Source organism: Odontesthes bonariensis, chromosome 22, assembly GCF_027942865.1.
Source record: "Odontesthes bonariensis isolate fOdoBon6 chromosome 22, fOdoBon6.hap1, whole genome shotgun sequence".
Classification (NCBI taxonomy): domain Eukaryota; kingdom Metazoa; phylum Chordata; class Actinopteri; order Atheriniformes; family Atherinopsidae; genus Odontesthes; species Odontesthes bonariensis.
The window spans coordinates 23,617,055-23,632,057 of record NC_134527.1 but is presented as its reverse complement, the minus strand read 5'-3'; the positions used below and the strand labels follow the sequence as shown (position 1 = coordinate 23,632,057).

General features: G+C 41.3%; 2 protein-coding genes across 4 annotated transcripts in view; both read left to right on the top strand.

Moving 5' to 3' along the window:
- Positions 1-126: 126 nt before the first annotated feature.
- On the top strand, positions 127-6,650 carry dck (deoxycytidine kinase). The gene is made up of 7 exons (XM_075455404.1): positions 127-335; positions 619-734; positions 2,543-2,736; positions 3,277-3,424; positions 4,320-4,435; positions 4,772-4,871; positions 6,444-6,650. Exons 1-7 carry the CDS (start codon positions 245-247, stop codon positions 6,468-6,470), a joined length of 792 nt encoding a protein of 263 aa, XP_075311519.1. The 5' UTR covers positions 127-244; the 3' UTR covers positions 6,471-6,650.
- A 636-nt stretch (positions 6,651-7,286) lies between these two features.
- Positions 7,287-15,003, top strand: part of LOC142373076 (electrogenic sodium bicarbonate cotransporter 1-like) — a 34,994-nt gene continuing 27,277 nt past the window's right edge. For all 3 annotated transcript variants that reach the window (XM_075456143.1, XM_075456142.1, XM_075456144.1), the window contains exons 1-3: positions 7,287-7,640; positions 12,475-12,548; positions 13,325-13,501. In XM_075456143.1, the coding sequence (XP_075312258.1) occupies positions 7,621-7,640; positions 12,475-12,548; positions 13,325-13,501 (271 nt within the window). In that variant the 5' untranslated portion in view covers positions 7,287-7,620. The remainder of the gene's footprint in view (positions 7,641-12,474; positions 12,549-13,324; positions 13,502-15,003) is intronic.

Below are 15,003 nucleotides of genomic sequence, written 5' to 3'. Positions count from 1 at the left end.
TTAAAAAGAAAGGTGGGAAGTATACAAAAGACAAAAAATAAAACAAGTGGATTCAACTTCTCTGATACTTCACGTTTTACGTCACATCGGACGTCAGTCACGTGACAGCTGCTACTTCCCGGGTAAAGACAGCTGCTTCCTGACGTTACAACCGCCAAACTTTAAACAACAAGGAGCCGTATCCGCTCTCAGCTGCAGTCCGGCTCTAATTAATTAGTTAAGAAGAAATATCAAGCTTCTGAGGATGCCTTCTAATCCAAAGAGACCCTGCCCCGAACCCATGAACGATTCCCTGGAGAGGAGAATGAAGCGCATTTCAATCGAGGGGAACATCGGTGAGTGCAGTTTATTGAGGAGAAATTTAATCAAACAAAGCAAGCTTAGAAATGTACACTGTTAAAAGAAGTGACTGCTGCTCTAACGGGCATTTATGTCCAATACTGGTGGCCTCGAGTGATAATTTACATCTAATCGATCGAGCTTTGCCACCAATTTCAACAAGTCTATAATTGTCCTTTACACTATTTTTGCGGATGAGAATATTCCCACTTTGCACACCGGCAGCTTGTTGTCCTGCATTGTGTGGCTGAACTGAATTTCTGCATCCTTTGCGTTCAGCGGCGGGCAAATCCACCTTTGTGCGCCTTTTGGAGCAGGAGAGCGCGGAGTGGGAGGTGGTACCAGAGCCAATCGCCAGGTGGTGCAATGTCCAAACAACAGGAAGCGATTTTGAGGTATGAACTTGCAGCATTATGTGCTTTTACCTCACACAAGGTACTATAAAAGTGGGTTTCTTGACAGTTTAAGCATAATGGCAAGTTTCAAGAGACGATACCACTTTATGTCGGAGATGAATCTCCCCTCACGGACACTGGTGGAAACCGGCTGAGCATGCATGCATACAACCAATTGAACATGTCAAGACAACTCCGGAAATCTTCATCTGTATTTAGAGTGCAGCTGCTATCTGTCTAAATATCTGCACTGGTTGCTGTAAACCCACCACCACACACCCAGGGAGACAGATGGTCCCCCTCTGGAGAGATGCACATGCCATGTAGAGGCAAACATCTTTAACCTCCCACACAGCTGCATGCCTGTCGCCTCAGTAAGGCCAGCCCGTTCACGTGTAGGTCTGCCAGTGAGTGGTCCGTCCATGTATGTGGTTGTTGTGTTGTGGACATGCAGTGTGGTGCACAGGCTCTTTGTTACAGAGAGGATTTTGTCTTGAGTCCATTCAGCTGCTCTTGCTTGAAAAAGTTGTATTTTCACACTCGTTCCAATAATGACCCAGTTGGACAGCATCACACAACAGCAACTTTCTTTAATTTTATGGTAAAACTGTAACTTGTGCACAGTGGTGCTGGTGCAGCGTAATTGGATAACGCTGAGGCATCAGAAGAACGCCCTGCTTCAGGAGTCTCCTAACAAGGCTTCTCTGACCCATACGGCTACACTCACGCCCTCTGCTGGTCTTTGGACAAAGTATCTGTTTAGTTTTGTTTTTAATGACTCGGCTTGTTACAAGCACACGTTAGAATAAAGAAAATGGGAAATAATAACGTGTTTGTGCATCATCTAAAGTGTTTAAATGGGGATTGAGGAGATTTGGGCTGACTTGCTTTAAATGCTGAAAGACCAAACTTAAACGATGTTCAGTAGATGGAAATCAAGTTACTGATGTAAAATGATATGGATAGCTTGTATTCCTCGCTTCTGCTTTGTTGGGTAACAACACCTAATGTTGCTTAAACATCTAAAGTGAGCCTCTTCCACACAACACATAAAACTAATTGAACAATTGCCTTGAGTCTGTCCTCTGTTGGTTGGAACCAAACCCACATTTTATTTTTGGAGCTAGTAGACCAAAATATTGAAGTTCAAGTTAAGTAAGTAGATATTCCTAAAGAACCATGGGGTTTATTAAATAAATACTGAGTTCAGTTTCTTCTAAAAACAAACTTTAAAAAGTATTTATTGTCTTGAATTTCATTACGAGCCATCTTCTTTTTCTTTTTCTTTTTTTCTCTCTCCTGTTGTAGACCGTAACATTAGCTCCGTCTATTATACAGCTATAAACAAGTGAGACCAGCGAGCCAGTGGTTTGTTTAAAAGTGTTTTAAATGTTTCTATTCTTAGTTGGGGCCCAGATTCCATTAATCATTTCATTGCTGGTACTTGTGGAGGACAAAGGTGCTGACAAAAATGTTAGAATAAATTCACCCAGTTGATGGGTAATAATTTGATATTTTTAAAGGGTCTGAAATAATTAACCTTGGTGAAGAAAAAAGGAGAACTTGGTGGTGGTTTGTCAGATTTACAGCCAAAGCGTGGTGGCAATTAGGTACCCCTGCCATAAAAGTGGCATGAAATTAGCAGGAAAGAGTAATAGTTAACTGGAATTATTCCGCTCAGATTACATGATTGTGACGGCCCGAGTTGAAAATAAGCTCTAGAATTCTTTAGAAAAAAATACTAAAATGGGTTTACCCTCAATGTTGAGGATAGATGTTTCTCACACACCCTGAATCTTGTGCTCTAGGAGCTGACCACATCCCAGAGGAGCGGGGGGAACGTGTTGCAGATGATGTATGAGAAGCCAGAGAGGTGGGCCTACACCTTCCAGAGCTACGCCTGCATGAGCCGAGTGCGGGCCCAGATCCGATCAGCCAATGGCAAGCTCAAAGAGGCTGAAAACCCCGTGCAGTTCTTCGAGCGATCCATCTACAGTGACAGGTATCTACAAGAAACCTGGACATGATCTAAATCTAATGAAAAGTATGAATATTATTACCCAAAGGGCACTGGTGTTGGTCTCATGCTTATTAACCTCGACTAGAACTGACATAAAGGAATGAAAATTGCTTTCATCTCGACAGGAGTTATCCAGTGAGCAAAGTCATATTTCAGTGAAGACTGAAATGTTCTTTTTAGATTTTATTATAAGCCAACTTAGAGTTGGCTTTTCCTTGTATTTTCTACATGAAATGATAGTTTCATCATAGTCAGACGAACATTCTCTTAAGTTATTTGGTGAATTTGTTGCTGGAGCTCTGACGTTATCTCTGCTCCAGTTTCCAAGAGTTGAAAGTAGGTGGCTGAACTGCAGTTCAACCGCTTCATGCAAGAATTTACTCATTTCTTCATCATTTCAACAATGTGTCATTTCAGACCATGAAGTCCATGGGTCGAGCAATAATAATACATGGCACGGTCTACAGATGTAAAAATAGAATGAGTTTCAAGATGAAATCTCATGTGTTCATAATGCCGCAGGTACATCTTTGCAGCCAACCTGTACGAGAGTGAATGCCTGAACGAGACTGAATGGTCTGTCTACCAGGACTGGCATGGCTGGCTGCACAACCAGTTTGGCAAGCACATCGAGCTGGACGGTATAGTCTACCTCAGAGCTTCACCAGAGGTACCCTACCCTCGTTTACCCGGTTTCTTTAGCTGCCTTCTCATTGGCCGCTTTCGGACAGACCGTTCTAAGAAAGTAGTTATCAGAACTACCCTCCTCGAATTTCGTTCTGATAACTATCCTTCCCCAGCGGAACTGTTTCAGTCTGCATTCGCACATGAGTCGGGACCTGATAGGGACTGATGCGCCGCTCGCAGCCGTCTGCTTCAGTGACGTGTTAGCCGTTTAGCGCTACATTCAAACACAAAACAAAACGGTAAAAGTAAGGAGAGTAGAAAAAACACCACCAAGAAGCTAATATGGAGGGGCCACTGTGTTTATGATCTGCATGATGGTGATATTAATCATGGACAATCACATCAGGCGTCTAATATCGAGGCTGGAAAAGCTCACAGAGAGAGTCAGGAGACGATACTTTTTTATTTCATGAAGGAAGAAAGGAGAGCAGAGCGCTGCAGACAAATGAGACCAGTGTAAGTTTAACTTATTAAACACCCGCCGGTTGTGTCTGTGTCATATGAGGAAACATTTCAGCCGTGATAGCATGACATGGGGCGTAGCTACCGACCACCACACACCTCCGTTAGATTCGTTCTATAAGAACTATGAAAAGACCCGACCTCGGAGAAGGAGCTAAATAGTTATAGGAACTAAGGGAGAAAGCCCCGAGTTCCTGTATGTCCGAACACGGGAGAAAACGGCCCCGCGGATTAAAAGGTTATTAGAACTGCCAAAGGTTCCTACAGTCCGAAAGCGGCTATTCAGTGTTGTCTAAATTAAAAAAAAAAAAAAAATCTTGTGCTTGAAATGGAGACGTTGTTTTTAATCAATAGAAATATCAACTGCTATACAAAAAAAGTTAAGAGCTTCCTCCTTTTTTATTGTGCGTGTGTAGAAATGTTTGGAGAGATTACACCTGAGAGGCAGACAGGAAGAGCAAGACATCCCTCTGGAGTATCTCGAGAAGCTCCACTTTAAACATGAGAGCTGGCTGCATCACAGGACCATGACGTGAGTCAACGCACATGCTTCTATGACATGTTTGCATAATGGGAGACTAGGCAATTACATTATGGAAAAGAACCAGGATGTTTTTTCATCACATCATGTTAGTTATTGAACTGTTAATGCAATAACCGGGGGGGGGGGGGATTGTGACTTTACAGTTTGACTTGAGATCTGATCCGTCACACTTTGTGAGATCAGGCCAGACACGGTCTCCCGTCTTTGGCCCTTTTTGGTTCACAGCGTTTCCTTGCAAAATCGAATGCCTTCATCTTCAGAAGTAAATGGATATAAATTGTTACACATCACTAACTGCACAAACTATCTTATCTCTGCCCACAGCATGGAGTTTGAGTATCTCAGTGATGTTCCAGTTCTGACAATAGATGTAAATGAGAGTTTTAAAGAAAATGATTTAAAGAGTGCTGATATGGTTGAGAAGGTGAGTGACTGTACACTCCAGTTTATCCTCCTCTGTACTTTCCTCGAGCATCTACAAATTATAACGGTTTAAACTGCTTTTCTAGATTTGGGTTTTGTTTCTTACTAACCCCAATTAAGTATTTATGTTAATTATTGAGCCCTCTAAGTTGTATCTTTTAGTGTATTTTAGCAATCTGACCATTACTGATATTTACAATATGAGATGTAATCGAGCACTGAGGGTGATTTTTGTTGGATTTTGCTGCTGCTGTCGATATGGAAACCATGCGTTAAAAGAGGTCCGTCAATCTGCAGACGCTATATGTTAACGAGCCATCCTAATGTTTAGGGAGTTGGTCTTTAAATCACAGGGTTGCAGGCTCAAATCCCACGATTAGGCTACCTCTGTTTACACCCCCATCCTTGACTGGAGTGACCTTGAGCAAAACAACTAACCCAACATTGCTTCAGAGACTAACCAATAATGTGTTCTTATAAGTCGCTTTGGATAAAAAAAGTCAGCTAAGTGTTATGTAATGTAACTCATATAATGAAAGTCTTCAGAGAGTTCTCAACTTTATTCTATTATAAAGGATGTTTGGGGCTGTAGTGGTGAAACAGTGCATAATACAGTACATTCTGTAATTTTCATGATTTGTCTACTCCATTTAATTGAATTAATCGAGGATGGATATTTAGGCTATTGCAATGACCGTATCTGCTAATGTTGTGATGACGTTCGTGATTGAATCGATTCCCATTTGTCTGTCTGTTGTGTCCGCCCGCTCAGTCCTAAAAGTCCCTGCAACTGTGCAGTAGCCTAGCTCTAACGATGCGCCCTGTCACGCTGCTAAAACCTGCCTAGTGCCTAAAGAGCAGAAGAAGCCTAAATGCTTTTACGAAGGGTTTTCATTCATGAAAGGGATTTTCCTTAGTTAAAACTTGACAGAGACCCTGCACTTACATTCCTGACTGTGAAGAATGAACGAATGTCTCGTTTCTTGGGAGGGGGTCCGTCATCCATTACCAATGTCAAGTTCAAAAGAGAGAGAGGACGGGGGGGACGGGGGTCGATGGGCGGTCGCGGCCACTATGGGAACTGTGGTGCTTAGTTGGAGTGACAACTGGGATAGCCAACCAAGTGTAGAGAGAAACGGGTAGCTAATCAGACAAGGATATCTACGTGAAAGAGGGGGGGTTTCGAGCTGTCACATACATTTAACCCTTTATGTGCCATAATAATGGAGGACAGCGGTTGTATTGGTTGTGATTACACAGTAGGGGGCTGAATATTGGTAGGGACGTGACCCTAGCGTCCCTACCCAAAATTACGCCCTTGCTGTTGTTTCACATATGCAAAGTAAGGTCTAGATGGATGCTTACTCAGTGCTTTCCATGTTAATGGTAAACATGGGCACATGAGTTTGTACTTCCTCTTAGTTCATAACCAAGAGGAACTGCACACACAATGCTTTAGACAAAAGAAACTATGTGAAATTTTATGTTGTGACAGTGAAATAAAATGTTGAAAGTTGCTGTGCTTGTACTCGCTGGTAAAGCTAACAGGTTATCCGTTGTGGTTAATTTTCAGGTGAAGGAGTTCTTGAGCACGCTGTAAACTTAACCAGGTGATGGTGCCGAATCCGAAAGAAATTTCATGGGATATTTTGAAATGATGAAATGCCTCAACAATGATTGCTCTTCTTCTGGATAGTTTTAAATACATATTGCTATTTTTCTAATCTGTGTTGTATATTTATCAATGCTCACATTGCACATGAGTGCACATGAGAATGTATTAATTGTCTGTTTTGTATTAAAGACAATAAACTTGAAATACTCTAAATGATTGAGTGTGACATTCTTGGCCTCGCTTTCAACCTTTCTTACTCTGTACAGCTCTTCCAGAAGATGTTGCCAGTTCCTATTACAGCCAGTCAGCTATTTTTGACTTCTCAGCTTGCCTCTACTTGGTAGTGCCAATAGGATTTAAGAAAAAAACACCTGAAATAGCTGCTTTGATTTTTTGCATATTTAGAGATCCAAGGGGAAACTTCTAGACTTTTAGATTGATGTGTATATGAAGGTATAACATTTATATCTTAATTTCTTTCATTGAAATACTTTGTGTATATTTTATATTCAGTGGAACGTAACAAAAATCCCACATAAATGTCCATGAACTGAGTATATCGTCAAATTGATTGGGTTATTGTGATCATGTAAACGGATCCAAGTATTGAACTTATTTTAATGGTCCTAGCATATTTAAAGATAGTGGTGTTGTTTTTTCTTTATGGATCTGGAGAAATCTCTTAGAGAACAGAGGATTTATTAGTCAAGTTGAAACCTTTAGTGCGCCACCCAGAAGTAACTTTCTGACCTCCGCCCCCCCCCCCCCCTGGTGGCGTCACGCAGGAGGAGGGATGATACTTAAAATATGGAAAAAGACACGCAGCACACGGAGACTCCACGCGCTTCCAACTGGTAACTTTCTTCAAGATGTTACCGCTGTACGAGCCGAAGAAGTCCAGCTAGATATGAAGAGTTTGATTCATATGTTGAGTTGAATTTGTATTGTCGAAGAGATCGTCCCCGCGAGATAGCCACAACACATCGGCCTCTTTTGTTACTTTAAGACGCTTTAAAAGCGCGACAGCAAGAGGTGGTGAAGATTTGGAAACAGTCTGCTGGCAACGCAACTGGAGCAGACGAGGGCAGCTGCTGGACACCCAGACTGATCGCATTCAAAGAAGGAATTTGTCACCATGAGTTCCGACAAGAGCAAGTAAGTTTATGACCTCTCATCATTATTCATGACACTACAAACTGGTTATGTCGGACGCTTGCAATCAGGAGGTGTAGAGCGTTTCCAGACCAGGTGTAAAGATGTAAATTAGGGTATAGTTCATGTTGTTAACTAGTAGCCTAGTAGCGGAGATTTCTGTGCGTAAATTGTCTTTCAGTCGCTTGGTTTACTGGGCCATGTGTCACTTCAGAGAAAAACACCAGTAGTGTAATAAATTAAAGCAGTGATCGCGTACAGGAACGTGTTCAGCCATTCGAGTTATACCTTTGGCACCATAAGCCATTGCTGCCTCAACGCTGTGGCTATGAAAGGACGTTAATCTATTTTCCAAGAACCTGTCACTGTCAATTAGGGAGAGAAAGAGAGCGCAGGCCCAGTGGTGGACATATCCTCTGCGGTGCATCCTTATGAATTCACGTGTGTGTATTCCTCACAGACCATGTGCTCTAGGAGCTGAAATTCTTTAAATCCATATTCAGCGCGGGCCAGCGTGTGCGTCTGTCTTGCGCAATGGATACCAGAACCGTAGCAAATCAGACGGCATGGTTACTATCAAACGCGGAAATTCACAAAGTTGCATGCACTTTCCTCTGAAGAACCTGGACTTAATAAGTTCCTTCTCATCGTCTAGTTGTGGGCATACGAATTAAGGCTTACATTGAGAATTGGGGGCGCAGTTCCATCAGAGTTCCGCTGAAAGGCCCATAGTGTCACCCCTTGAAAAAGAGTGTTACTTGTAGTGACTTTACCTTTATCGGTATCTTGCCCTGCCCTTCTTGCAGAAACTATGAAAAATAAAGTCTTAATTCCTCGTTCTTTGTCTTTTATGGAGATTGTGACATCTGGTTTTCGGGAAGGAAACTATTTGTGTTTTTATGCCATTCATTTCCTTGCATGACTCTTCTTTGGGTGCGACCTGGAACATAATAAGTTCTTCTAAGCTGAGTTATGCACAATTGCCCATCTATCCATTTCCGAGTTCATTCAGGTCATCTTAGAGGGAATTCAAAAGTCAAAGCAAACTTGAAAGACAGTCACATACTGCATAAAAGTCCCTAAATACAAGTCTTTGTCCGTACAAAACTCCACACAAATACTTTACCTTCTTAACGAGTGTATTTATTTGAGAATAATTATTGTTATTATTTTCATATTTAAATTTTAGTCATTGTAAATGGAACAAACAGTTGTGTCCTTTCACCAAAAGTTCCTTGCACATTAAGAATGCAAAGAAGTTAAAACTCACATTTTTAAGATCAAAAATCCATTCCAAATCGCTGAATTCAAACTCATCCGTTTACAAAGATAACAAAAAAATAAAAAATCTACCTTTTTGTAAGGGTTCAGTTCATTTGATACCCACAAGATAAATTTGGACCCTTTAAGGCTAATAAATTGTCACTGTTCTGCTTGTCACACTTGTTGCCCATGGTAAACCTGGCTGGCTGCTCGGATTGGGTGCGTCACTCTGTAAAGAGATGGGGATGATCCCTGATCCTGAGCAGCTGATCCTAGCTCCTCATGTACTGACAGGTTTATCCAGCCTCATGAGGTTACCAAGAACTGAGGCAAAGAGAGAAGTTCTTCATTGTGATAGTGATGCAGAAGGATTGCTCTGTCCTTCTACAAGCCATTTTCTTCTTATAATCGGACACAAGTAGTCAAAACAGGAAATGAATGACAAGATCAAGATTTCCTGCCTTTACAGGAACAGTCTTCTCTACCGTGCATGAGACACTACATTTTGTTATTGTTTTGCATTTTGCTGACTAAGTTTAACTCCATGAAGTCATTTTGACTTTGTTGAATAGCACTGAAGAGCAGATTTAAAGTTGTTTATCCCCATTTCACCTATTTCACCCTTTTATGTATTTTTAATGTTTCTTCTTCTTAATGCTTTTATTTTATGTAAAACACTTTGAATTGTTTTGTACAAGAAATGTGCTATACAAATACATTTGACTTGACTTGATTTGACTATACATGCTTTTTCTATTCATTCCAACACCCCACTATCTATACAGGTGAAATACTGTCTTGTAGCACACATTCAATGAGAAATGCTGAAGTCTTCTGCTGCATCTTGGGGATGTTTCTCATCATTAGGATCTCCCTGTCTGAGGCCATAGTGTGGAGTGATTAACATGGCTCCATTGGCAGCAGTAAACCTGAAACATGAGCTTACTTTGGTCTCCTGTGTGGTGAATGGCTTTCTGAAGCCCCCCTAGCTGTGCTACATGACCTGCCTCCCTGCACGCTCATGAACACTGCTTCACTAACACTTGGCTACCTGTTGCAGAGGTAAACGCGGCAAAACTGAGCTGTGTTTCCTGAAAGATCCTGAAGTTCCCATATGTGTGCAATGATTGTGCAAGAATGAATTAAAATGGCCCCACCCATTTGTTTTCAAAGGTTTCAGTGGGTCTCTGGCATTTGAAATGTGTCACTTCTCACGTGCAAAGCCTTCACAAAAGAAAACAGTGTGACAAAAGCAGCTCCTTGAAACTGCGATATTTTCAGAACAGTGTGTCCTAGAGGGGAAGAAGATTTAGAACAAACAGAACATAACTAAATTGTAGCACTGACTCTCTCCATGCAACGCGGTGTGGGAACTTAGCCATTTTCTTTTTTTAAGTAACAATGGGCAACAAAAGAAGGGTGTACATGCTGATAACTGCATTACTATTCCATGCACATTTGGCACCAAACTTGGCCTCTACTCTTCGTTTTGTTTGATCTTGGAGCAGCAATCAGTCTGCTATCAATCTTGTACCTTTATCGTTCTCGAGGCCAGATATCATATCCACAGGGGAGATTCAGATGAGCTTGTGGAGCAGTTGGAGGAACAAGTTGTATCCTTCCTGACTTTGTTTATTGAGCAGTTTTGTGCACTGACCCACCCCCCTTATTTTATGTGCTGTGTTGCCCACAGTTAAGTAGTACTCAGTGGCAAATTCTTCATATGTTTATTGACATTCTTGATATGTTTCCCAGATCAAATATATATATTTTTTGTTGAGCAACAGAGCTATTCTGATAGACTAGAACTTCTAAGCTATATAAATGGAAAATTGAGTCCTTAACCTGCTTTGCAACATAATCTGCAGTTTTGATTACTGGACTCGGGGAGCCTAATTTCTTCCAACTTTAAAGCAAACCTTGAGGTTGCATGAACAAAGAGACGTAGGTCATGATGCCTCAAGTGTGGAAAAAGTCTCTGATCTCACTGAGACTTTTGACATAGTCTGTTTGCACTAGATGTGCATGTATAATGGGCAAATTATGGATGTGCTCCATAAGTAAATGTACAAAATGTGGATTTCAGAATATGTTTTTACATTTTCATTAAAGCATACAACTGTCACACACTCGTGGACGAGACTGTGCAATTTTGGTCATGTTCAGTAATATGATGTACTTTTTTTATCAGTCTTCTAAAAGTTTCAAGATATAGCAGAGTGATAATTATCATGGAGCACAAGCCTTTGTGTGTGTTGTAATCCGAGCTGCTGTGTTCTGTGTTGTGAAAGCAGGTAAAGTATTATGGATCAATTTGCTTCTATTTAGCTTGCCATTTCCAGCCAAATATATTAGCGGTAGTCAGACCCGGCTGGGGGGGGGGTACTCCCCCAGAAAATGTGGTATTTCTAAAGCCTGGTTTATAGTCGGTAACGCAAGACGCAACGCAAGACGCAAACCAAGCCCTTGCGCGGTTGCAAGCCCCCCCTTGCGTGCTTGCGTGTCACCTCAATTTTCTAAACTTTACGCAAGGCGCAAGCCACTGGCTGTGGTCGAAACCGCCTACTTCTTGAAAACGGCATACTCATCGATCTCACAGTATGCAGAGCGTTTACACACAGTGCACTTCACTCCTGTCCGAGCCCAAATCAGCCAGCCTGAAAAGCTGATTTCCCTTAAGCTATAAACTCTGTAAATATATAACTTTAGCAACATTTGAAACATTTTCAGGCGAGAAAGTAGTCGTTTAGACCCCTAAGGTGTTGAAAATCTGACAAAATACCGGCTATTTACAAGAAGAAGAAGCATGAATCTATGGAAGAGAGACTTGCCAAAGAGCTCCTGGCGGTGAATTTCCTTTCATCGTAGTAGGCTTGTCATTGAAAAAATCCGCTACTCCACCTACTGTCCTGGCGGTGAATCGCCACGCAGCACACGCAACCGCCGACAAAGCAAAATGAAGTATAAACGTCTCGAGCCATTAACATACGCGCAAGACGCAAGCGCAAGGACAGTTAAAAGAAGTATAACTCAGCCTTCACTCAAGATGCAGGAGACTCTCCCTGAAATGAGTTTTTGGAACTTGGGATGTCTGAAGTTTTCACCGGAAGTACTGGTGCACACACAAAAGCTCTCTCCAGACATATCTTTCTTTCATTCCGCCCAGATGAAATTTAATGCCAATCTTCGAAAATCTGCGAAATTTAAGACATTTTAAGACCTTAAAAAACATATTTTTTTATTTAATACTTTTTAAGGATCCACGGAGATCCTGTAATGACAGATCCACTTGAGGGATGGGGGCAGGGGGCGCATTCTAACGGGAAACTGTAAAGAGCTCAATAAGAAATTTCTTACCACAAGCATCAGTTAGTAGCCTGACGGTTTTGAATTTTGAATTAATCTGAAGATTTAGTTATCATTCATATGATTTACAAACTGTTGGTTTTGGATTTATGGTGGAGACTGAGTTAGATTACACCTTTTAAACTAAGTTAGATCCACATTGTTGCAAGTATAATTAATGCTAACTGATGTTTATTTATTTGTGTCTTTCCTTCTTCTTGCCTTGTAGAGTGGAGGATGAAGCTGTTTTGGACAGAGGAGCATCTTTTGTCAAGCATGTGTGTGATGAGGAGGAAGTCGAAGGTAAAATCATTGATTCAAATCTGATTCATGACTTACTTACTGGTGCATATTTTAAGTTTGGGTATGTCCCTTTTTTGTCCAAACATACTGTATGCAATATCCTTCAATAAAAAAAGATGATATCTACTTTAGCTAATGTCTCTGCACGAGAAGTTCCCTCTGATCCTGTCCCGGGCTGGCAGTCGGCTAAAACCACAAAAGACTTTAGCCAGAGATACCTGCATGAATTTCACATATTTCACAAACCACCACTCAAGGCTTCACACTAAGAGAACCAGGGCCGTATTCTTGGCGTTGTCTGAAGGTCTTTGTGTGCTGCAGACTCTTTGTTTCCCTGCATGGCAGTTTGGTGTTGGTTTGCGTTGTTTTGTTTTTGTGTGTTTTTTTTTCAGGTGAATTTTGGTTTCCATAAGAAAGCAAGGCAGATCACCATGAAGTGTGAAAGATATCATTTAAACCCATGAGGCTATTGAATTATGAAAGATAGGTGGTTGCTTTAGCAATGATTTGGTCAGTTTATCTCAATATTTGTCAAAGTTGTCTCTTACCTTCTTCTCTCTGATTACTTCCTGGAGACAATAAACCATCATATCCTGTCCCCCTAAGGGGGGTTGAACTAGTTAAGCAAACATTTCATTACACACCAGATCACATGGTCTCGATTGTTTTTGCTCTGCCATTCGATGACATGGATTACTCCTATTCAACATAAATGTAATTTGCTTTTTAACTGTGAGTGTAATCTGATCTTCATTCCTGGTGTTGTGCTGTCACAGGTCACCACACTGTGTACATTGGTGTGAATGTTCCTAAGAGCTTCCACCGAAGGAGACGCCACAGACGCAAGTCTAGCCACAAAGAGAAGCGCGAACGGGTCGAGCAGGGTGCGGAGGGATACAAATCCGATTGGGAGATTGCAGATGATTTCGGTGCAAACGCCCTCAAACCTCTCAGTGAGTACTGCTCTATTTTGAAATTTACTGAAAAAAAACAGGCCGTGTGGAGAATATGATTTATGGGCTGGTGATATTTTACATTGGATAGGTCATTTGGGTGACTTCCAGAAGCACTCTGCAAATCACTGCCTTTGAGATATCAGTGCTTCTGCAGTGAAAGAGGTGGAACTGAGAGAGCTGGGTGGAATAGCAGCCAGCAAAGCAGAGAGAAAAAAAATCTTGAAGCCGAAATCTTCACTCAACACAAGTAATGGAGCATGGGAATGGGAACTGGAAGGCACTACAAACTAATCTCAAAATGACACCGGATTGGCTTAAAGTGTATAACGTTAACACAAAGGGGGGTATTATCTGTCCCCTTGGTGATCAACACTGTGCTCTTTCGGATTTGGAGGAGGGATTTTCAGAAGCCAACAACTAGGTAGATGGGGAGAAAAGAGTTACTCAAAAGAGCAAAATATAGCTGTTACACAAGATGGATGAGTACAAACTACAATGAGGTCATGATAATGGATAAGTAAAGATAAATTACACAAATTTCTCCTTTGGGTAGTAGTTTTTTGTCACTGTAAATAAATGTCAGTTCATGAAGTACTCTGTTTTGCTGGTAAACCACATCAAGTTGTAAACTTTATAGATGCATAGCAAAGTGGCACCAAACATTCCTAAACTGTCTTCTACAAGAGGCTCTTAAGATAGAGATATTTTCTCACATCCATGTTTGATGTGAAAGTCAGTTTGATGTGGCATCGAGGTGGGAAAGAACCAGCAGCTTTAGAGGCAACATTATAATTTAGCAACAGTGTACACTAAATGGGGAATATGCTGCAATTGTATGCAGAGTTCAATGTTGCACTGTTGTTTCAGGCCTCGTGGGTGGTGTGTGTCTTGCTTTACAACTGCAAGACATACAATTATCGTTTACAGTCCTGGAATTTACCTTTTCAAATGGCTCAGACAAAAAACTAGCATAATGGAAGGGTGTTAGCACTGGTGGGGGTAATCGTTGAGGTATGAAAACAAGCTGGAGATGAGCAGGAGCAAAGGCAAGGGATTTGCCTTCAACATCATTGGGAAATGTGAAAAAAATTGATGACATACCTGAAGCGGCTGGGATCACAGTAAACTGGTACTTCTGATCATATTTTAAGTTCAGATGAAGTGTAAATGATCTCTGAAACAATATGAAGGCTTAATAAATGTTCAACACATCAAAAGAGAGTTGGCTTTCTTGCAACCTTGCCGACAAGAGTGTAGTTAACAAAAGGCACTTATTGTAGACGTGCAATAAAGAAAGATAAAAGGCACTCTTTTTGATAAGGTAATCTTGTACAGCAGATAGCAACACCAGAAGAATGAAATCCAAATTCTTCAACAAAGCGGGGACAATTTGTCTCTTTAATACCGCAGACCGAAAAGCTTATAGAATATAAGTCTCGATCGTTCCTTGCCAGATTAGCTTGTGTTTTGCCACAACCAGTGTCTTGGTGAAAATCTCT

Bases quoted from the DNA above. Each gene is read 5' to 3' on its own strand.
- dck (XM_075455404.1), top strand. From the start codon at position 245: ATGCCTTCTAATCCAAAGAGACCCTGCCCCGAACCCATGAACGATTCC. The intron at 3,425-4,319 runs GTACCCTACCCT...GTGCGTGTGTAG, and splicing joins ACCTCAGAGCTTCACCAGAG to AAATGTTTGGAGAGATTACA. The intron at 4,872-6,443 runs GTGAGTGACTGT...GTTAATTTTCAG, and splicing joins GTGCTGATATGGTTGAGAAG to GTGAAGGAGTTCTTGAGCAC.